The 21,498-nt window shown below is 54.6% G+C and overlaps 1 protein-coding gene across 4 annotated transcripts in view; it reads right to left on the reverse strand.

Annotated features, from left to right (window-relative positions):
* The window catches only part of GPSM1 (G protein signaling modulator 1), a 162,867-nt gene extending 143,496 nt beyond the window's left edge, over positions 1 to 19,371 (reverse strand). The window contains exon 1 of one of the 4 annotated variants that reach the window (XM_075905594.1): positions 19,182 to 19,367. In XM_075905594.1, coding sequence (XP_075761709.1) covers positions 19,182 to 19,240 — 59 coding nt within the window. In that variant the 5' untranslated portion in view covers positions 19,241 to 19,367. Of the gene's footprint in view, positions 1 to 19,181 lie in introns of all 4 variants that reach the window. The other 3 variants (XM_075905590.1, XM_075905593.1, XM_075905596.1) reach the window with 3 other exon arrangements.
* Between the last annotated feature and the right edge of the window lie 2,127 nt (positions 19,372 to 21,498).

Raw genomic sequence — 21,498 nt, forward strand, 5'->3', positions numbered from 1 at the left:
AGGAGGAGGGAGAAAGCTTGTTCATCTTGGCCTCTGAGGATAGAACAAGCAGCAATGGGCTTAAACTGCAGCAAGGGAGGTTTAGGTTGGACAATAGGAAAAAGTTCCTAACTGTCAGGGTAGTCAAACACTGGAATAAATTGCCCAGGGAGGCTGTGGAATCCCCATCTCTGGAGATATTTAAGAGCAGGTTAGATAAATGTCTATCAGGAATGGTCTAGACAGTATTTGGTTCTGCCATGAGGGCAGGGGACTGGAGTCGATGACCCCTCGAGGTCCCTTCCAGTCCTAGTATTCTATGAAACCGTGTAGAGCACAGCCCAAAAGCCAGAAGCCTTAAAAAAAAAATCACACCTGCGTTGGAACAAAAGAGTGTCCTATAACTGTTTTGAAAAAAAGCCACAGAGAAATTCAGCATTGAACGGATTTCACAGGCGAGGGCGCAGCTGGTAGCACACACACCGAATCTCAAGTTTCCAGGGCAGAATCTGGTCCATTTATGTTCATACCATAGAGCGCCCCCTCCTTAGGCCACGAGATCGGCTTGTCAGCCAATTCCCACCCCCCATTTTATCCAGCTCCGACAGACCCATCTGGCAAATGGGACAGAGAAACCCGCCCTCTGTAGGATGCTCATTCCAAGGCGATCTTCCGACCGTGTCTATACTCCTGCGGGCTGTCAACCTCGGTTACACAACTGCAACTATATGAATAATGTAGCCACACAGGCTGGGAGCCGGCATCCTTGTGTGGGGCTGGAAGCAGCCCAGCTGGAGCAGGGGAGGGAGGAGTTGGGGGAGAGGGGCGCTAGGCTGGAGCGGCCCCATCTGCCCGTATTTAATCAATTAACCAATTAAATGCTGTTTAACTGAAAGAGGATTTCACGTCCCTACTCTATGCCCCAGAGTAGATGGATGCAAGGCAGCTTACATGAAGGGAACGATGGACGTGCCTACACTTAAACGCCACGGCTGCTCCACACAGCCACCTCCGTGAGCAGCGAAGCGCCAGGCGGAAGCAGTTAGGTAGCAAAGCACCAGCAAACACACTGCGCTGCTCACAGCAATTGGTTCTGGCTTTCGAGAGCCCTCCCACAAGGCCTCATACTGGCAGTTCAATTGACAAGTGCTCCTGGTGAGCGCGCACATTGCCAATGCAAGGAGCCACGGGTAGACACGGATGAGTGACGTCATTAATGAGGTGCCCATGTGCCGACAAACTGGGACAACTCAGGCCACGCCTTCACTGCACAGAAGATGGACCCTGCTGCACTCGATCTCCCGGAGTTCGATTTAGCAGGTCTCCTTAAGACCCACTGAATCAAACTCAGAGGGCATCCTGGCTGGTACTCCTGTCCCTGCGAGGAGTAAGGGAAGCCGAAGGGAGTGTTTGCTCCCATCAGCCTCCTGATGTGGGTTCCCTGAATCAAGGTGTGTCGACTTCAGCTGCATAATGAACATAGCTGGAGCTGCGTAGCTTGATTCCACCTTCCCCTTTAGTGTAGGCCTGGCCCCGGTTTTGTAGTGCAGACCTGGCCTAAGTCAGGGAGGTGGAGAGTAGCATGTTAGCCCCACCCAGCTGTGATCAAACGTAACGGCAGCTGCCGCCGCGAAGGCGTGTCCATCCCGTGCATACGCTTGATGCCATCAGAACGAGGGAAAGCGGAGCCCAGTGAAGTGGCCTGGTAAAGTTGGACAACTGGGACGGCTGAAGCAGAAAACGTGGTAACCAGAAGCCTCCGGGCTGCAGTGTTCCACAGGGGGCAAAGCTGGAGGACAGTAATATTGTCCCATGGGAGGCAGCTTAACAGCCAAATTAGGAGCAGCACTGCTCCCCCGTTCACTGCATTGCACAACAGCCCACAGAGCGCAGCCGCCAACCCAACGCCCCAGCAAAGCGGGCTGGCTCTCGTTAGCTCTCCTTTGATTACAGGCCCCGGGAGCAGTTTTCTGCCAGGAAAATGCTTTTTTGAAATTAGCTGCTGACGGTTTGGAGCCTGCAAGACGGATGGGCGTGTAGCAAAGTGGGGCTCTGGGCATGCTAATTATGGAGAGCGGGTCCCGTGTTCTCTGACGAGCTTATACCTGGATTTAGGTTTTTAATGGAGGCCAGATGTTGTGTGAATGCTAATCGGGCCCTGCAGCCCAATCGCTTTTCATCTGCCTCGTGCAGAGGCGGGATGCAGCGTTCCCACCGCATCGGCAGGGCGGCTCGCAAAACCTCTGGCCAACGGCACAGGCTGCCGTGGGAGAATTCCAGCTTTTCCAGAGGGTGGGGGGCATAAGCTCTTGACTGCCTGTCGTGTAGTGCAAAGGAGGAAAATAATATTTTATATAGATTATTAGCGCGCGCGCGCACACACACACACACACACACACACACACACACTTACTTTTACACTTTGTGGCGGTGGCCAGACACAGACCATGTGGTTTTCTTGGGCTCCCAGAATGACTACACAGCAGGGCTGAGCAATAATTTTTAGGGGGGGGGGCACTCCAAGATTTTGGTAAGTGGTCAAGGGCCGCACTTCTATGGGGGGGTGGAGGGTCTGGTGCAGAAGGGGAGCCTGGGTAGAGGACTGGGGTACAGGAGGGGGTGTGGGGTCTGAGAAGGAGTTTGGGTGAAGGAGAGGGTTCTGACCTGGGACGGGGGAATGGGGTGCAGGGTCCGGGAGAGGGTATGGGTGCAGGAGAGGATTCTGGCCCGGGACAGGCGCATAAGAGGGGATGCAAGGTCTTGGAGACACTTACCTAGGTGTCTCACGCCCCCAGCTAAGTTTCTCAGCTCCTATCGACCGGAAACTGGAAGCTGAGAGATTTTGCTGGGGCGCAGGGGCAGCGAGCAAAGCCTCCTCCCTCCCTAGTGTCCAGAGCAGAGAGCAGCCAGCTGTTAAGTGGCTGTAGCTGCTCTGTGCTAGGAGTCCCGGCGAGCCCGCTGCCCGGATAGCGCCCCTCTCCGCTATCCAGCCTGAGTACTCTAATGTGACCTGCCCAGGCTCCCACTAATTCTGGGCAGAAGGGGCTGCTGACTACACTACAAGGTCAAAGGAGGCTTTGGGTGCAGCTGACTGTAAAACAATCAGGTCCCAGCCTCCTTCTAAACAACCTTTCCCCAAGGATCAGAAAGAACAGTCTGAATCTTGTAACATGGAACCAGGGGGAGAACTGGCACCATGCCACTGTACTGCAAAGCACCTAAACCAGGAAGCCAAGCTAAGGGGGAAAATTCTCCCTTCCAAGCACATCTCATCCTCCGAGGGAGGAAAAGCAGGCCCAGCAAGACGAACTGGCACTCAGGAGAGCTGGGTTCTCAGCCCAGCCCTGCCACTGACTTCCTCTTTGGCCCTGGTCAAGTCATTCAACGTCTCGGTGCTTCATTCCTGCCCTAACTCTAAAAACGAGCCTAATGATTGCTAGGGGGCATGCGCAAGCCACTTTGAGACCCTCGTGAGACAACACTTGCTGCTGGCGGCGCTCAGGAGAGCCGACAGCCTTGCCAGCCTCTTGGACAAAGAGGGGGGAGGCTCCACGTGCCTGGAGAGGGCAGGGCCTCGGGCAAAAGGGGTGGGGTTCGGGAAGTCAGCCCACAGCACCACCCAGACTGCAACCCCCTCTCCCCTCAAGCGCCTTCCAGAGCATGGTTTAAGGAGTGGCTAGGAGCACCAGCCCCCTTTGAACTGCCAGGCCCTAGGGAAGCTGCCCTCCTTGCCCTCTCCCCCAGCTGGCAGGCCTGGGTACACTAACTGACCCCAGAGCAGCCGGGGGTCTCCTGCCATCGGGGTTCTAAGTGAGACATTTTGCTTCCTGCTGCCCAGGTGCAGGGTTGCCAGACTCTGCTGGTTCCCCCGCATCATTCTTCCCTCGCGGTATTTCTAAAGCGACGCACACCTCTCGCCAGGCCTCATGCAGCGAGGGGCGGGCTGATCGCGCCCAGCACTGATTGGGAGAGCCGGGCATCCTTTGGCGTCCAATCCCAGCGCTGCTACGGTTCCATCGGCACCCCCCGCACCGTCTAGGGACACAAGCACCAGGAACGCCGCTGCCCTAGCGCAGGAGACCAGCTTGGTTCCGACAATCTTGCAGCCCCCCCGAGATGACGCAGGGCCACTCCTGCCGCCCACTCACTAGCCTCGGTTGCCCATCGCTGACCTAGAGAGAGGGCTGTGAAGTGGCAAGGGTTAGCACTCGTTGGCACGAATGAGGATTCCATGGGTGGAACGAATACAGAACACACAGACATTGGCAGGGCCAATCACAGTGGAGAAGTTTGCCTGGCGGTCGTCTGCTCTCATGAGGTCCCAGGAGTACAGGAAATTGTAGCAACTCCCTGCAAAAACGCTAGAAGCTACAGCAGCCGCCGAATCCCCCCAACACGCCTTACTCAACTAAGAAAAGACAGCCCTCGAAGGAGCTGCCAAAGCGCAAACGTGGCCCTGTGGTTTGCCGACATGGAAGCGAAGTCTGGAAAGAACCAAAAGAAATGTGCAAGACAGGACAGATTCGTCCCAATAGAGGATGAATTTTCACTGACACTATGATTTGGAAAAAAAACAACGAGGAGTCTTGTGGCACCTTAGAGATGAACAGATTTTTTAGGGCATACTCTTTCAGGGATACATCCCACTTCATCAGATGAATTAGAGCGGAAGTGACAGAGGCAGGGATATATAGACTGTGTTAATGAAGCTAATCAAGTCAAGGTGGAAGTGGCTCATTCACAACAGTTGGTGTGGAGATGTGAATATCAAGAGAGGGAAAATTGCCTTTGTAATGTGTTAATCAGTTAAGATCCTTATTCAATCCTAAATTCACTGCATTGAATTTAACACACAACCATCATCTGGCTGTGTGCATTCAGGATGTTAGAGTTTAACCAATTAACTGGTAAACTGACAAGCTAGTGCTTATTCGTTACTGTTATCAGTTAAACTCGGCCCTGGTGAGACACGCTACCCTTGAGCGACCTGCCTTTAATGACAAGACCTACAAAACATGATTTCCAGCATATCTACATCATGCCCAATGTTCCCTTTAATTTTTTCCATGTGTGTGCAGAATAAATGTTATGTGCACTATGGCTTATGCAGATGTGCACCACAACTAAAAACACATACTGCCAGCTGTGGACACTTTGCTAATCAGTGGGGCATCCCCAGCCAGCCCCACTCCTAGGGACGGTCACTGCAGACTCTGCAATATAATGCTTACTTAAGCGTTGTACTGCAGGGCCCACAGCGTGTATAATATAAGCGCTAAGATTTTTAGCGGTTGCCTTTTTAAATGGCTTTTTACATCCCTGGTGTGCATGAGCTTCATCCCAGAATCTATTAATTATTATGACTTGTTTTGCAGCAGCACTTTCATAATAAACCCCAGCTGAGATCAGGGCCCCACTGTGGTAAGCACTCTAAAATAATCAAACTGGAAGAGACAGACCCTGCCCTGAAGAACTTAGCCAAGGTGCAGGAGAGGAGACAGCAAGGTGAAGTGACTGGCCCGAGGTCACAGGGCCGGTCAGTGGCACAGCCTAGGACAGGCCACATCTCCTGAGTCCCGGCCCAGTGCTTCCTCCCACACCCACTCTCTGAAACTAACTCCGGCGTAATCAGGCTACGCTGGCGGTAGGTTCATCTTGCGCTGTCTCTTCCCACTGGCATGGGAGAGAAGGCAGCGCTAGCGTCCCAGTGCCAGAAACAGGCACTTCCGCTCAATACAATGGCTGTCCAATGCCACTTCCCAGACAGGAGCGGAGCCTGGCTGTTCTGCAGATTGGAGAGTAGGGCCACGTACCAATTCAGCGATGGGACCTGCCGTCCCTCCGATTTGCTCTGGGGAGACACTGAACGTAAGAATGGCCGTACTGGATCAGACCAAAGGTCCGGCTGCTGACAGTGGCCAGCACCAAGCACCCCGCAGAGGATGGACCGAAGACAAAGATCAAGCGATTTGTCTCCTGCCATCCATCTCCAGCCTCTGACAAACAGAGGCCAGGGACACCATTCCTACCCCCTGGCTAATAGCCTTTTATGGACCTAACCTCCATGAATTTAATCTAGCTTCTCTTTAAACTCTGTTATAGTTCTAGCCTTCAGTTTCCTCTGGCAAGGAGTTCCACAGGTCGACTTTGCGCTGTGTGAAGAAGAACTTTCACTTCTTAGTTTTAAACCAGCTACGCTGCCTTGGTCCTGCCTTGAGGGCAGGGGGCTGGACTCGATGACCTCTCGAGGTCCCTTCCAGTCCTATGATTCTATACCCTGGCGTGGCCTCCATAACTAAAGTGGCCATCCTGGAGCCCAGGCCTCAGCAGGTATGTCTGCACAGCAAGCAGAAATCCACTGCAGCGGTTCCGGCGCCAAAGCCCAAGTTTCAATGTCTACATGGCTCATCCAAGTGCCCCAGGCTCCCAGACCCACCGCTGAAGGTTTCAGCTTGACAGGTAGACAGCCCCACATCCAGGGGTTCCTGAAAACCGTGAGTCTGCAGATCTCTAAAACGTTTCCAGTGTGCTGAACGCTGTGGGCAGCGGTTCGTCTGGAGTCAGACACCCCCCGGCAGGGTGTGATGCCAGGCAGATCTACCGCACCAGGCTGAGGCAAGAGAACCAGCGCGTGCAAACTGGCTCGCCGGGTGGAGCCAAGTGCAAAATGAAACTGGCGAGAAGCCACGGTGAGGCCTAGAATCCCGCCAGGTCCAATGACGGCCGGCAGTTTTAACCCAGGGCAGGATGCTAAGCTTTGTAAGTGGAGTACAATGGGTGACCTGGCACCTGACGCTGCTGGGAAGACGAATATTCACAGCTCATACAACTGCAAAGAAAGATTCTGGCAGCTACAGGTGGCTTGGGATCGAAAGGAGATTTTTTTTTTTTTGGGTCGGCGGCAGAGTTCCAGGATTATTTTAATAAGAACGGCCAGACTGGGTCAGAACAAAGGCCCATCTAGCCCAGTGTCCTGTCTGCCCACAGTGGCCATTGCCTGATACCCCAGAGGGAGGGATCACAACAGGGAATCCTCACATAATCCCTCAGGGTATGTCTACACTACCCTCCTAGTTCGAACTAGGAGGGTAATGTATGCATACCGCACTTGCTAATGAAGCCCGGGATTTGAATTTCCCGGGCTTCATTAGCATAAGCGGGGAGCCGCCATTTTTAAATCCCCGCTGCTTCGAACCCCGTGTAGCGCGGCTACACGGGGCTCGAACTAGGTAGTTCGGACTAGGGTGCCTATTCCGAACTACCGGTACACCTCGTTTCACGAGGAGTACCGGTAGTTCGGAATAGGACCCTAGTCCGAACTACCTAGTTCGAGCCCCGTGTAGCCGCGCTACACGGGGTTCGAAGCAGCGGGGATTTAAAAATGGCGGCTCCCCGCTTATGCTAATGAAGCCCGGGAAATTCAAATCCCGGGCTTCATTAGCAAGTGCGGTATGCATACATTACCCCGCTAGTTCGAACTAGCGGGGTAGTGTAGACATACCCCCAGTCATCCATTTCCAGACAACCAGAGGCTAGAGACACCATCCACTAATAGCCACTGATGGACCTAATCTCCATGAATCTACATGGCTCTTTTTTGAACCCTGTTAAAGTCCTAGCCTTCACTGCATCCTCTGGCAAGGAGTTCCACAGGTTGACTGTGCAGTCCTTTAAATCGCTCCTCCTATGGAAGCTGTTTCAAACCCCATTAGTTTTCATTTGCTTATCGGATAATCGGCTATACTATTACATCCCTACTCCCCAGTAGGGAACAGATTCTGCAGGGGGAAAGAGGTCAAGAGAAGGAAAAAAAAAAATCCAACCTCTGTGGCTGCTTATCCAAGTTCAACTCCATGCCTGATGAGGCTGACCGCTCTGGCCAGCCCTTCGCTGCCCCAGAGCTCCAGACAAAGCAAGGAATTTGTAGGCACAAAGTCCCTAATTCCGGCCAAAGAACAGCTGGGAGCGGAGCACTTATAGCACTGAAGTTTCCATGTCAATTGGAGCTGGATGGATCATGCTTCAGCGCACAGGAGGGTGAATGCAGGCAGGATCGAAAGGCTAAAATCATTCCATCAGCTGTCGTCCACAAAGTGCTTTTCCCAGCGGCACGCCACACTGCACCAGTTTTCATCCAACACTGCAGCCCTCGCTCCGAGGAGACAGAAGCTGGTTCTCCAGCCTTCTGCCAACCTAGCTGATCTTTGACCTATCTGCAGCGGAGCCCGGTTTTGGAGAAGCAGGCCAGGAAAGGCAAGACAGCTCTGGCATCAATCCAAACACTGGAATATCCCCGGTCGGCAGCAATGAAAATAAGAATGCAAATTAAACTGGCACAGGGCATTTCTGTGGGTCTTACCTACGTACTTGTAATGCACCCATCAGGGCAGTAAGTCTATGGACTGGTCATGCAGCAGCCTCATTATTAAACCTCCTGAAGAAGAGGTACTGGGAGTGAGGGGTGACTGTTCGTAAAGGAATTCTGAAATGTCTCTCCTGCAGTAAATCCATTTCCCAGCCATGCTAACGGCTTTTCATCCTGTGGCTGTAAGAGACACACACCCTCTAATTCCCTTTCTCATATAAAATTAAGCCACCCCTAATTGGTTACGGCACCCAGGACAACTACAGAAATTAATTCCAGACAGCAAAAGTACTAAAGGGGAGGGGGGGGGAGCCGGTGCTGGGGGGGAGTCGACTTAAGCCACTTCCCCCAAGCACTGGCTCCACGGTGCTGCCCTGTCCCCCGCCCCGTGCTGCTGCCTCTACCAGACGCAGCAGGGGTGGGGGCACGGAAGGCTGCTGCACAGCCGTCTCTGGCGATGGAGGACCCGAGCGCCCCATAGACTGAGCCTGCTACCCATCCAGTAGAACAGCCTCTGTCCATGCGGAGCTCGGACTGCCCCTGGCCAGGGGCTGCTGCCAGCACACGCTGCTGCTTCTGCATCAGAGGCAGCAGCGCAGGGCAACAAGCAGACAGCCTGCACAGGGAGCTGGTTTTTAAACTGGCTCCCCTGATGGACCAGTTCCCGCCTGCTGCCCTATGCTGGGCAGCAGGGGCTCCCCGGGAATGGGCGCACTGGCTGCCAGCCCCGCCCCAGGGACTATCGAATAATCATGTAACCGCTAAGATTCTGTGCAATTACACGACTACTCAATGACCCGATATCCAACATCCCTACTCCAGATGCCCAGAGCTGCCCTTCTCCACAATGGACCGGAGGGGGGTACAGGTGGGGGGGGCTCCAGCCTATCTGGGCTGGGGCAGCCCCTCTTAATTGGTTAGCCAGTTAAACTGGAAGTCAACGTCACATTTAACCAATTACACAAGGTTTTCCATCCCTTCTCCAAACCCAGCAAACTGTCTCTTGTCTATTCTAAAAGGCTTGGGGGGTGGGGGGGGAGAAGGAGCTTCATCGTCATTCCCCTTTTAAATACAGCAACTTGCCAACCCCCCCACACACCCCCAAAAAAATATCACACAGGGAATCTGTAGCAAAGCCAGGAAACCATCCTACATCCCGTGGGCCCCAGCCCAGTGCCTTAGCCACAATGCCAGGCGGCTGCTCGCAGAGGATAAGCTGCCATGGGGCAGTGTATTGGGGTAGTCCACTGACGTCTGTCGGGGATGACCACGCTACTCACAAATGCTGAAACTACAAACCAGTTATGCAAGCCCGAGAGAGGTCTACACAACCATTCCCTCACCCCAAGTAATCCCTCTCGCACAGAACAGGGGCCTTGTCAGCTCTCCACTGGCAACTCTCATGGTCCACAGCATAGAATCCTAGAACACGAGAACCGGAAGAGACTTCGAGAGGCCACCAAGCCCAGTCCCCTGCCCTCACGGCAGGACCAAGCACCATCTAGCCCATCCCGGATAGATGTCCATCCAACCTGCTCTTAAATATCTCCAGTGATGGACATTCCATAACCTCCCTGGGCAACTTATTCCAGTGTTTAACCACCCTGACAGTTAGGAAGTTTTTCCTGATGTCCAACCTAAACCTCCCTGGCTGCAATTTAAGCCCATTGCTTCCTGTCTTATCCTCGGAGGTTAAGGAGAATATTTTTCCTCCCCCCTCCTTGGAACACCCTTTTCAGCGTTTGAAAGCATGCCAGAGCTTACGCTTGCCAGTGATCTAGGACTGAATCTCCTCCAGCTGGCATTGCATGAAGGGAGAGATTTCAGCAATAGAAATCCACATGTGGGGAGAAGAAAACATATGTTGGAGGGATGGGGGCTCTTTGGAATTGCGTAAGTATCCCACAAGAGACGAGGGAGACAGTCATCAGTACAACACAAATCTGATTTGTTGTCTGAAGCACTGTGTTGCAGTCACTTAACTGTGCAGAGAGCGCCTGCCACTAGCCTGCTCTGTCCATGTAACTATGTAATGATATACAAATAAAATCAGAAGTAACATTTATTCCGACTTTTTTTCGATTGCTCCAGTCCTGTCTATTTGCCTGTCTTACCAAATGAGGTGCCTACAATCAGTAACTTGTGCAGGGCCAACCTCTTGGCACCTGGATCCAAATCAATTATGTCACTGAAGGGTTTTTTCCTTCCCAGTGTTACCACTTAGTGCTCTGAACACCCAGGTTTGCTTCAGTGAGTCTAGATATTAAGTGCAATTTCCAAGGATGCATTTCACCTGAACATCTTTCCAGTTACACACATCCAGTCATTTTCCCCCAGCTGGTATTTTCTAGGAAAAGCTTCAGTGATGTTTCTCCTACCACTAACCAGAAACCTCTCCTAGCTGGCTCAGAGGATTTACAGAGCGATAGAGTCTCGCTTGGTTGCCTATTCAGTCCCAGTCTGCTTTGATACAAGCAATGTAACAGTGCAACCATTTAGGTCACCAAAAAGCTCATGCTTATTGGTAACCATTTAAACGGTTACATGCCAGCTCCCAGCCGGGTTCCCGGGGAGGCAGCTGCCACCCTGAGCTGCATCCAGCTCCCCACAAGCAGGGCGGCAGGCAGAAGCCGGTAGGTGCAGGGAGCCAGCTTAAAAGCCAGCTTCCAGCATGCACTGGCTCCCAGGCAGCCGGCTGCCACCCTGTGCTACTGACTGTATGAGAGTCCGCAGCGCCAGGTGGCAGCTGATTACCCAGGAGCACACTGGTGCCAGCCCGGTCCCGGGGAGCCAGCGTATCAATGTATAACTCCATGGTTACAATCAGTGATTTTTTTGGGACGGTACTGTCCGGAACGGCGTACCGTTACCTACTTTCTCAGCCCACAGAAAAGGAATGGGATTTCCCCTGCGCGTACCGGCACCTGTTTTCCTGGGGCAGCTCGGCTCCTGACGGAAGCCTGCTTGGGACACGTGGCGGGTTTTTTTCCAGCTCCCAGCGCGGTGCTCAGGCTCTTAAAGGGGCCATGAGCACATTTTGGCCCCTAGCGTGTTTTTTTTTGTTTTTTTTTGGGCTCTACAAGTTTGCCCCAGAGTACTGGCACCTTTTCTCTTATAAAAAAAGCACTGGTTACAATAATTACTTTTTTTTAAACATCCTTAGGTGATCCTGAGCAGCCTATACATTTGGTGGATTTCAGTTTAGTTCCTAGCTGTCCACATAAAACAAAACAAAAAAAACCTATTAATTTTCACCTCCTTGAGTAACAGAAATAAAAAGGATCATTCTGCATTCACGAGGTGGCTACTTAGTTTTGTTTCGAAAGATAGCAATCTTATCACACAGGTGAAAGTGTTTTCTGCTGCTCCCCATCATACTTTGCTTTCACTGCATACACACACTTCCAAACTAACCCACCGTCATTTCTCTGAATGCTATGGAGCTTTCCTTCTCTGACTGCTCAATATCCAGAAAAAGATCTAAACGTTTCATGCCGCGGTGTGATCTCTGGGGGCTATCGAAACAAACTCCAGCAACAGGGATGGAAGTGCCTCCAAAGGGAATATCCTCCAGCCGATGGACTTACTGATACATGGTTCTTCCACCCAATTTGGACCTTTATCCAAAAAGAAAACCGCTGTCTTTTCAGGGCACTCCGAGGACTAGTGTGGGATCTGAATCCTAGACCCCGTCTTCTTTGCTGTTATGGGGCCAGTGCAGCGCTGGAGGGGCAATTGAGGAGTTGGTGCAAACGTGTCAGATGCCCTCCTGGCTGACACACCAAGGACTATCGAGCTAGATGGATTCATGGAGGTTAGATCCATCAATGGCTATTAGCCAGGATGGGTAGGGGTGGTGTCCCTAGCCTCTGTTTGTCTGGAAATGGGTAGCAGGGGAGGGATCACGTGAGGATTACCTGTTGTGATCCCTCCCTCCGGGGCATCTGGCATTGGCCACTGTGGGCAGACAGGTCACTGGGCTGGATGAACCTTGGGTCTGACCCAGTCTGGCCGTTCTTATGTTCTTAAGACCTGACCCTAGGGCCTCCAGAACTCTGCAAGGTGGGGGCTGTAACCAGTGTTCCCTTTCATTGTTTTAATCCGTGTGCAGAACACATTTTGTTATGCGCACCAAGGCGTGTGCCAATGTGCACCGCCAGTAGAAACACAAGCTGGTAGCTGGGGGAGGCTGTGAGCACTTTGCTAATCAGCTGGGAACAGCATGTGAATCTCTCCTGGGCAGCCGCCCAAGTGCTCAGCTTCCAGGGAGCACTGGCTGTAACGGACTGATGGACTGAGCGCCACCGACGCAAACACCCCGCTTCCCTCAAAAGACACAGCTCCAGGACTCGGAGTGAGGCAAGGTAGGTGAGTTGGGGCAGTGGTTTTCAATGGGGGCGTGGAATGTCAGGCACTGGGCGGCCTGGCTGCAGGGAGACCAGGGGATGAGAGAGGATGCTAAAGCCGGCTCCCTGCCCGTCCTGGCACCTTGGACCACGCTGCTTCCCAGAAGAGGCCAGCAGCAGGTCTGGCTTCCAGGTGGGGGGGGGGGGGCACGGGGCTCCACACACTGCCTCGAGCCCCACCTCCAGAAGGGGCAGTGCCTGCCGCCAAGAGACACACACAGATCCGCTTCCAGGGCTTCCACCTAGGAGCTGGACCTGCTGCTGGCCACTTCCAGGGGGCAGAGCGGTCCAGGGTGCCAGGACAGGCAGTAAGCCTGCATTACCACCCCCGCTGCTCTGCTGATCGGGAGCCACTGGAGGTAAGCCTGCGACCCAACCCCATGTCTCTATCCCCTAACCCATCCTGGAGCCACCTCCTGCACCCAAACCCCCCATCCCCAGCCTGACCCTAGACCCAACTCTCTACTCAAAATATCTAATTATGTTCTTATGTAAGCGGGGATAGGATAGAGGTCTATAAAATCACGACTGGTGTGGAAAAAGTGAATAAGGGGAAGTTATTTACTTATTCCCACAATATAAGAACTAGGGGGTCACCAAATGAAATCAATGGGCAGCAGGTTTAAAACAAACAAAAGGAAGGGGTTTTTCCCCCCACTCAGCGTACAATCTGTGGAACTCCTTGCCAGAGGATGTGGAGAAGAGTAGGACTTTCACAGGGCTCAAAAAAAGAGCTAGATAGATTCCTGGGGGTTAGGTCCATCAATGGCTATTAGCCAGGACAGGTAGGAATGGTGTCCCTAGCCTCTGTTTGCCTAGGGTGACAGGAAGGATAACGTGAAGATTACCTGTTGTTTTCCCTCCCTTCGGGGCATCTGGCATTGGCCACTGTGGGCAGACAGGATGCTGGGCTGGATGGACCGTTGGTCTGACCCAGTCTGGCTGTTCTGATGTTGGGTTTAAGGCAATTTTCTTCAATGGGGTCATGGGAAAAAGTTTGAAAACCGCTGTGTTAGGGGAACGCACGCCGACTCCCTTCCCTAGCACGGAGAGTAGCCAGGGTCTGGTGTAAAGCGCATCAGAGCAGAGCCGGTCTGAGCCAAGTCGTCCTTTTCTAAGGCAGTGACAAACAGAGCGAGGGCAGCGCGGGGAGGGCCGTTCCTCTCCCATGTCAGGCTCCAGCTTTGCTCAGATTTATGGAGCGAGCCGCCAGGCCCACCCCATCCATCACGACCGTGACTCGCGGTCCAAAGGTGAGCGATGACGCAGGCCTCTTCCCAAGGACAGCCCCGAAGCTGGCACAGAAAAGGCCATCTGAATCAGCGCTCCCGTAGGGCCATGCGGGTACGTGTGCCCAGGTCGGACCCCGAGCCAGCTGAGTCCAGCAGCTGCTCTTTGCAGTGGCCAGCCCTGGCTGCTGCGAACAGAGGCTGCTGAGGTCTGCTGCCAGAGCAGCTTCTGTGGGCAGCGGCCAGGGGCCTGGGCCGCCACGAGGGGGGGAGAAGAGGAGAGCAGGCAGCACCACAGAGACAGCGCTGGGCGGGGAGAGAACAGCTTTTAAGCCGGCTCTTCCCTGCACCGGCTCCTGTCTCCCCCCCACCCACTTTGCTGCCTCTCACAGCGGCAGCAGGGGGCGAAGGTAAGCGAGTAGTCGAAACTCCAGTCGACCTCCGATAAGCTTGTGTCGAGCGAGTCCGTGTTCACACAGGTTCTCCGTGCTGTGCTGGGGGCCTTCAGGTCGTAGGCCTTCCCCCAATGGATTACAATTCCAGAACCCTCCTCAGAGCTCCCTTTCCCCTGCGCTGCTAAAACATCTTCCAAAAATAGGCTTCATACGGCCCAATCCTGCCAGTGCAGGGCAGCAGAAGTGATGAGAGGTTTCCAACGGGCGCCACATGAAGAAAGACTTAAAAGATGGGGACTCTTCAGCTTAGAAAAGAGGAGACTAAGGGGGAATATGAGAGAGGTTTATAAAACCATGACTGGCATGGAGAAAGTGGATAAGGAGACGTTATTTACTTGTTTCCATGAGAACTAGGGGTCACCAGATGAAGTGAATAGGTAGCAGGTTTAAAAAACAAACAAACAAAAACAAACAAACAAACAAGACATTTCTTCATGCAGCGCACAGTCAACCTGTGGAACTCCTTGCCAGAGGATGTGATGAAGTCCAGGACTTGGTGTGGCATCTCACACATTTGCACCAAGGGCTATTGAGCTAGATAGATTCATGGAGGCACTATCTAGGTCCATCACCGGCTATTAGCCAGGATGGGTAGGGGTAGTGTTCCTGGCCTCTGTTTCTCTGCAAGTAGGCGACGGGAGGGATCACGTGAGGATCCCCTGTTCTGTTCACTCCTTCTGGGCACCTGGCATTGGCCCCTGTGGGCAGACAGACACTGGGCTGGATGGGCCTTTGGTCTGACCCTGCCTGGCCGTTCTTATGAACCTCAGCTCCACTGGCTTCAGCGAAAGGCAGCCCACGAGTCTATAACAACAAGGCACCTTCATTCAGAGGGAGAACCAGGCTGCTTTGAGAGACGGTTGGTGCCATGCGCAGGGGAAATCGGGACCGTTTCTACATGTTTTCGGCTCTGTCTGATCCTTTGCAGACAAGCAGCACAGGGGAACGGGGTGTCTTATCGAAGCTTGCGTGCCGGCTCTGCTCGACTCCGATCTGAGTGCACCATTAGCTAATATCGTCTCCACGTAGGATCACTAATGCGCCCTAATGTGAATTCAGTGCTGCTCTGTTCCCCCTCAGCACACGCCGACCTCTCTCATGCACCATCTCAGCCATCTGCAGCACAGCCTCGTAAAACAGGCCTTTAACTTTTGGGGTTTCAGAGGACTCCCCACCCCGGAGGAGTCTGACCCACACTATCCACCACGAACCACAATGCCCGGACTCATTCGCTGGGCTCAGCACGTCACTTTCGGCCCTCGTGCGAGCTCTTCCCGAGGTCACCATCCTCGCCACCGACAAAGGGCTTGGAACACAAAAGCACAACCACATTCCCCTGGCAGCCAATGGGAGCTTGGGTGCACAAAGCGTGTGTGTGTGTCAGGCACAAAAGGACAATCTCAAGGCTGCAGCATGGAAAATTCTCCCAGCGGGGGAGGGGAACACCAGCCGGTTACAGCAGTCATGGTCTATGGGAACTTCGCCCCCCCCCCCGAACCCCAACCCCAAGAACTTGGCACTCGACCCAGCCGAAGTGGCCACATTTCGTGTGCTGGGGGTTTTAGCAGCACCCCTCTTCCCTGTCTCACTCAGCAGTTTTCAAACTTTTTTTTTCGTGACCCAGTTGTAGAAAATGGTTGACACCTGCGACCCAACATCATGTGACTGGAGTGAGAGAGCTTTAGAGTGTCGGAGGAGACTCCGGCTTTGGGGGGTGTCAGGGTGATGGCAGGAGGGGCTTACTTTGAGCGGTTCCCAGTCAGCAAAACAGCAGGAGAGGGCCTCAGGTGGCTTTCTGCCTCTCCTGGCACCGCGGGCCATGTGCCCCCAGAAGCAGCCGGTTCCCAGCCAATGGGAGTGCAGAGCTAGTGCTCAGGGCAGGGGCCGTGCACGGAGCCCTGTGCACTCTCCCCGCCCCCGCCACCTCCACCCCCTCACACATCTAGGAGTCGGGCCTGCTGCCGGCTGCTTCTGGGGCGCAGCGCAGTCTGCGGTGCAGGATAGGAAGGGAGCTGCCTTCACACCCCCACTGCTCAGCTGACCCCCCTGCAGCGAGACCCAGTTCCTGACATTGCACGGCCCAGTCCTGGGTGGCGACCTATAGTCTGAAACCCACTGGACTAGATGAATTCACTGTGAGGGGGTGAGGGATCCATCCACCTCGCCTATCCCTTCCTGGATTAGGAGTTGTGCAGCACTGCATACGACTCTGGAAACCGTGCAAGGGGCCTGCATTAAAGACTCACAAAAGATCCACTTGGATTCCCTTCCAAAAATGGTTAAAGTTTATTTGAACTAAAAGATTTGCAAGAGGAGGTACTGACTCTAACCTGCTTAGAACGCAACATACATTTCCAAAGCCCCAGCCCATAACAGCTGTAGGCTACACTATTAGTTGCAACAGTGAATTTGCTTTTGGCTGTTACCAGGAGCTGGCGGTCAACAGGGAGAGGAAAAAAACTTGAAACAGGCACCTAGCGTTCTATTCAAGCATATTCAACAGAATCAGACAAATAACCCTTTAGTTGCTGGGGGAATGGGAAAAAACCCACCATCTTGCCTATGGTTAGGGGGAACTATTTTAAAAATTCCAGATATTGCATAAACTGCGCCCCGCTGCAGTGGCGCAACTGAAATGCAGATAACATGGATAGCAACACAGCAGTTTTTTTTACAGTCAAACTTACTCCAATTCACTAGACCTCTTTGATTCGGTTCAAGACACAGGCAGGACCACAGCTGGGAAAGATCAGCCTTTTCAGTTTGCACGGAGTTTGGGAGCACACACACTGCTTCTGCGCGTGGCAGACGTCCATTGTTCGCTTTGAGACTGTGGTTTGGACAAACATACCCCAAGCTCTGAACGTGGAAAGCAGAGGTGGGGAACCTAATACCCTGGGGCCAGACGTGGCACCCCGACTTGCCTGGATCTGGCCCCCAAGGCTCAGGGGTCCTACCCAGCATTGGGGGGGGCCTGCACTGATGCTCTACCTCTGCCCCCCATCCTGGGGCTGGAGCAAACAAACTACTAGCCTGGGTTTCCCAGACTCTGGGCTGTGAAAGGATTGTGGGGAGTGGCTGTCTCCTCAGTCAGGGGCCACATCAGTGAGGGTTCCCTCCCCCCCACTTCTCAGTTGTGCACGGCCCCCGCCTGATTTTTCAGTGGGTCAACACCCCCAACCCAAAAAAGTTGCCCCACCCCTAATGGAATCAACAGTTTTATCTGGAACAAGGAGAAGTCCTGCGGCACTTATAGACTAGCAGATTTATCAGAGCATAAGCTTTCGTGGGCAAGAGACCCACTTTGTCAGATGCATCTGCAAGCTTATGCTCCAATAAATCTGTTAGCCTATACGGTGCCACAGGACCTCTCATTGTTCTTTCAGATTCAGACTAACATGGCTACCCCTCCGAGTCTTACCCAGGACTGCTTGGCCCCGGGGAAATCTTAGCCAGTTGCTGAGAAGCACCCTTAGTTAGTCGCTCCGGAAACAAGAGCAGCAAAGGGAATGACAGGGTCAGTGTCAAGAACCCCTATAGGTTAATTACAGCCATGTCATAGCTTGTCTCTACTCGGAGGGAGGCTGCGTTCTCTTTCCTGCTCTTCTCTTTACACATTCAGTGCCCCCACGAGAGTAACAGCCTCTCACTTCCCCTGGGCCAGTACTTCTTCCTCGCCTCTTACAAAACATGCCGGAAAGCTCGTTTCTAATCAGCCCACCTCCACTGAGCTCTGCACCCAAATCCTCAGTGCATATATGAACCGCTGTCCTGTGTGCTTTTTCACCTGGAGGAGGAGACCTACCCTGTGCTACATGACTTAGCAAGCAACACTGGCTTATACAGAATCAAGTCTCGGACCATCTCTCCATAGGATTCCCCTTGCAGATGCATGGGTAGCCAACACGGGGGGAGGAGGGGGTTCTTTGTCCTCCTCTAGTCAAGAGGATAAGAGCCTACTACAGCTGCCGGCTAATGGAGCGGTTCCTGCCCCCCTCTCCCCACCACCACACACACAGGTAGACCAGACAGGTGCTCAGAACATTTTCAACTAGCTGCATTTTGTCACCACTGAAACACACTGATTTCAAGCACCTTTCCAGGAGGGACTCTCAACCCCGGAGGTCAGGGGAAAGGCCACATTCAAATACCTGGTCTGGCAGCCTCAGCGGCTCGATCCAGGAAGGAATGAAAACCAATGGCCAAAGTGAAGGGGTCAGGGAAGGGCTAGGGGGATGCTCCTGCGTTTATCCCTGCAGGTCTCTGGGTCAGCCCCATTGGGGGCCATGCGGGCGTGGGGTGCTCGCACCCCTCCGGCCGTGGGCTGGGCCAAGCCATGCCAGCGAGAAGCCTCTCCCTGGAGCCCAGGCTGCCCTGGGAGACACAGCGGCGTGGGAGGAAAGCCGGCCCGGCTCCGGGGCGCACCCAAGGGCGCAAGCAGCAGAGCCTGTCCAGCCAGATCCACGCGGGGAAGCAGCGCTCCCGGCCGCGCTGCAGACACCCCGCCGCAGGCTGGTGGGAGCCGGCAGGAAGCACACTCCCGCCCGCAGCCCGGCTAGCCGGGGCCCCTGGGCGAGCGCTGCAAGAGCCGGCAGCGTGCGCTCTGCTGGCCGGGCTCCGCGCGCTGCTCGCCGGGCAGGGCTGCTGCAGCGCCCGGCGCTGGCGGGGGAACTTTTCCTCTGCCCCCCACCCGCGCCAGGAAACCCCCCCGCACCGGGAGCGGGGACCCGGGCAGCGCCGCTCCTACCGGGAGTGGAGTCTCTTGGCCGCCGGGCTCGGGCTCTCCTCGGGGGCCAGGCAAGCCATGGGCCGAGGCAGCCCCGCCCCGGGGAGCGCGCGGAGCTGCGGCCGCCACGCGCGCTCCTGGCCCCGGCGGGGAGCCGAGCGGAGAATGGCAGCGGCGGGGAAGCGCCGTCGCGTGCAGCTGGCTCCCAGGCAAGCCCCGCCCCTGCCTGGTGATGTCAGCGAGAGCATGGAGCCCCCGCCCCCGGACTCTCGAGGCTCCGCCCCCGTGGTGCCCTGCCCCGAGCGGGTCGCTCCTACCCGGGCTCCGCCCCCCTGGGAAGGAGACTGGCAGGGGCTGCGGGCCGCAGAGTTTTGCTGCGTTTCTAGTCTGGGGGGGGGGGGGGGGGGCTTTTTTTGGATCGAGAGCCACTGAGCCACAGAGAAATGGGGGGGGGGCACAAAAGTGAGAAGCAAAAAAAAAAATCCGCCCCTTAAGTGCCGTGGCCCCGACTGCGGGTACGGCTAGACGGCGAGGATCTATCGGAAAAAGCGTGGCCGAGCGCATTTTGCGGAGCTTTTCCCCATACTGTTGTTGGAAGAGGCTTTTCTGAAATGTGGGCCGTCTGGACTGGGCCAAATGTTTGAAAAAAACCCTCTTTCAAAAGCCCCCCCTCCCCCCATCGTAGAACAAGGAATACAGGGGCTTCCGAAAGAGCGCGTCTGCTCTTCCGCAAAAAAAAAAACCAGAGGAGCAAATGCGTTCCCGGGACACAGCGGAGTTATCCCCAAAACCGGCCCCCCGCAGTCTCGCCGTACCCTGAGAAGCAGACAAACAGTTCACACGTTCACCAGAGCCAGGGGAGGGAAGGGGGAGGCTGGGCTGAGCTAGCATTTGTTGTGAGCACCCCTCAGCTCTGCGGTGCGGCCAAAAATGAGGGCTTCAGGCTATGTCTACACTGCAGGCTTTTGCCGGCAGAAAGTATGCTAATGAAGTGCTCGTTAGCATTTGTCGCACTGTCATTTGCATATTCCCTGCTGATGCTTTTTGCGCAAGAGGTTTTTGCGCAAAACCAAGCAGTGTAGATGGGTCCGGTTTGCGCAAAAAAAACCCTTTTGTGCAAAATCCTTCTACCTCCTTTTTTAACAGCGTGACAAATGCTAATGAGCACTTTATTAGCATACTCTCTGCTGGCAAAAGCCTTCAGTGTAGACATAGCCTCAGTGTATGGGAGGGGGCTGCCAGGAAGCGGGCTGGGCAGGAGTGTGGAGTCCCCAACACTGGGGATGGGAAGCCCTGAGCCTTGAAAGCCGGATCCGGGCAAGGATCGGGCCCCTAGGTCTTAGGTCCCCCACCCCGCCGTACAGCATTCCAGTGGCACAGCCCTGTGTGGCTCTGGCTGCAAAAACACCCTGAGGTCTTGTGCTTTGCTTGCGTGCTGCTGGGCGGCCCCTTCCCCCCCAAGTATTGAATGCACCAGTTGGCTGGCAGCACTGGAGGGCTGGCAGGGGAAGTGCGATTGGCCAGTGTCACCCTGGAACAACCCTGGGTCACCCAGAACCAAATGCTGAGTGTGGGGCCGGGAAGGGCACAAGCAGGAAAGCCGCTCCTTCCAGCAGGTCCTGCCGTGAGAGAGCCCCACGCCCAGGCTCTGACGTGGGAAGAGCAGCTGCCCTCATTCCTCCGGTGCTTCGATGGCAAAGAACCCGCCGCCAACGGCCTTCACATGCAGCCCAAGGCACAGGAGATGGGGTGGGGACCCCCTGACTCATGCTGAATAGCAGGCCCTGGGTTTGAGTACTCCAGGAATAGGGGATGGCAGTCAGCCCAGGAGCAAGGGGTGGAGGCATCACAGGCCTGTAGTGGGGGATTTCCCCCCAACATCATGTCCTTGTGAAGCCATGTGCCTTTGCTAGCCATGGCCAGGCAGCGCAGTTCCGCTGGGCGGAGATCTATGTGGAGTCCTGCTCTCTAGGCCACCCTCTCGTCCACTGTAGCTGTGCTCCGACAGGAGTCCACCACCTGGCCAGCCAGCGTCTCCAGCATGGGGGGCAAATGCAGGGCCCAGATCAGGGCTGCTCATCCGCTGCGAGCCGTCTCCAGAGGTGTGTGGCGTAAATTGTGAACGTAAGGCGAGAACGGCCAGGCGGGGTCAGACCAAAGGCCCATCCAGCCCAGTGTCCTGTCTGCCCACGGTGGCCCATGCCAGGCGCCCCAGAGGGAGGGAACAGAACAGGGAATCATCCAGTGATCCATCCTCTGCCCCCCAGTTTGGGAACCCACGATCTAGCAACTCCACCAGCTACACACATTGAGGCAGATTCTACCAGCTCTCCCCACT

The sequence above is a fragment of the Pelodiscus sinensis genome, chromosome 22 (assembly GCF_049634645.1).
Source record: "Pelodiscus sinensis isolate JC-2024 chromosome 22, ASM4963464v1, whole genome shotgun sequence".
Taxonomy (NCBI): domain Eukaryota; kingdom Metazoa; phylum Chordata; order Testudines; family Trionychidae; genus Pelodiscus; species Pelodiscus sinensis.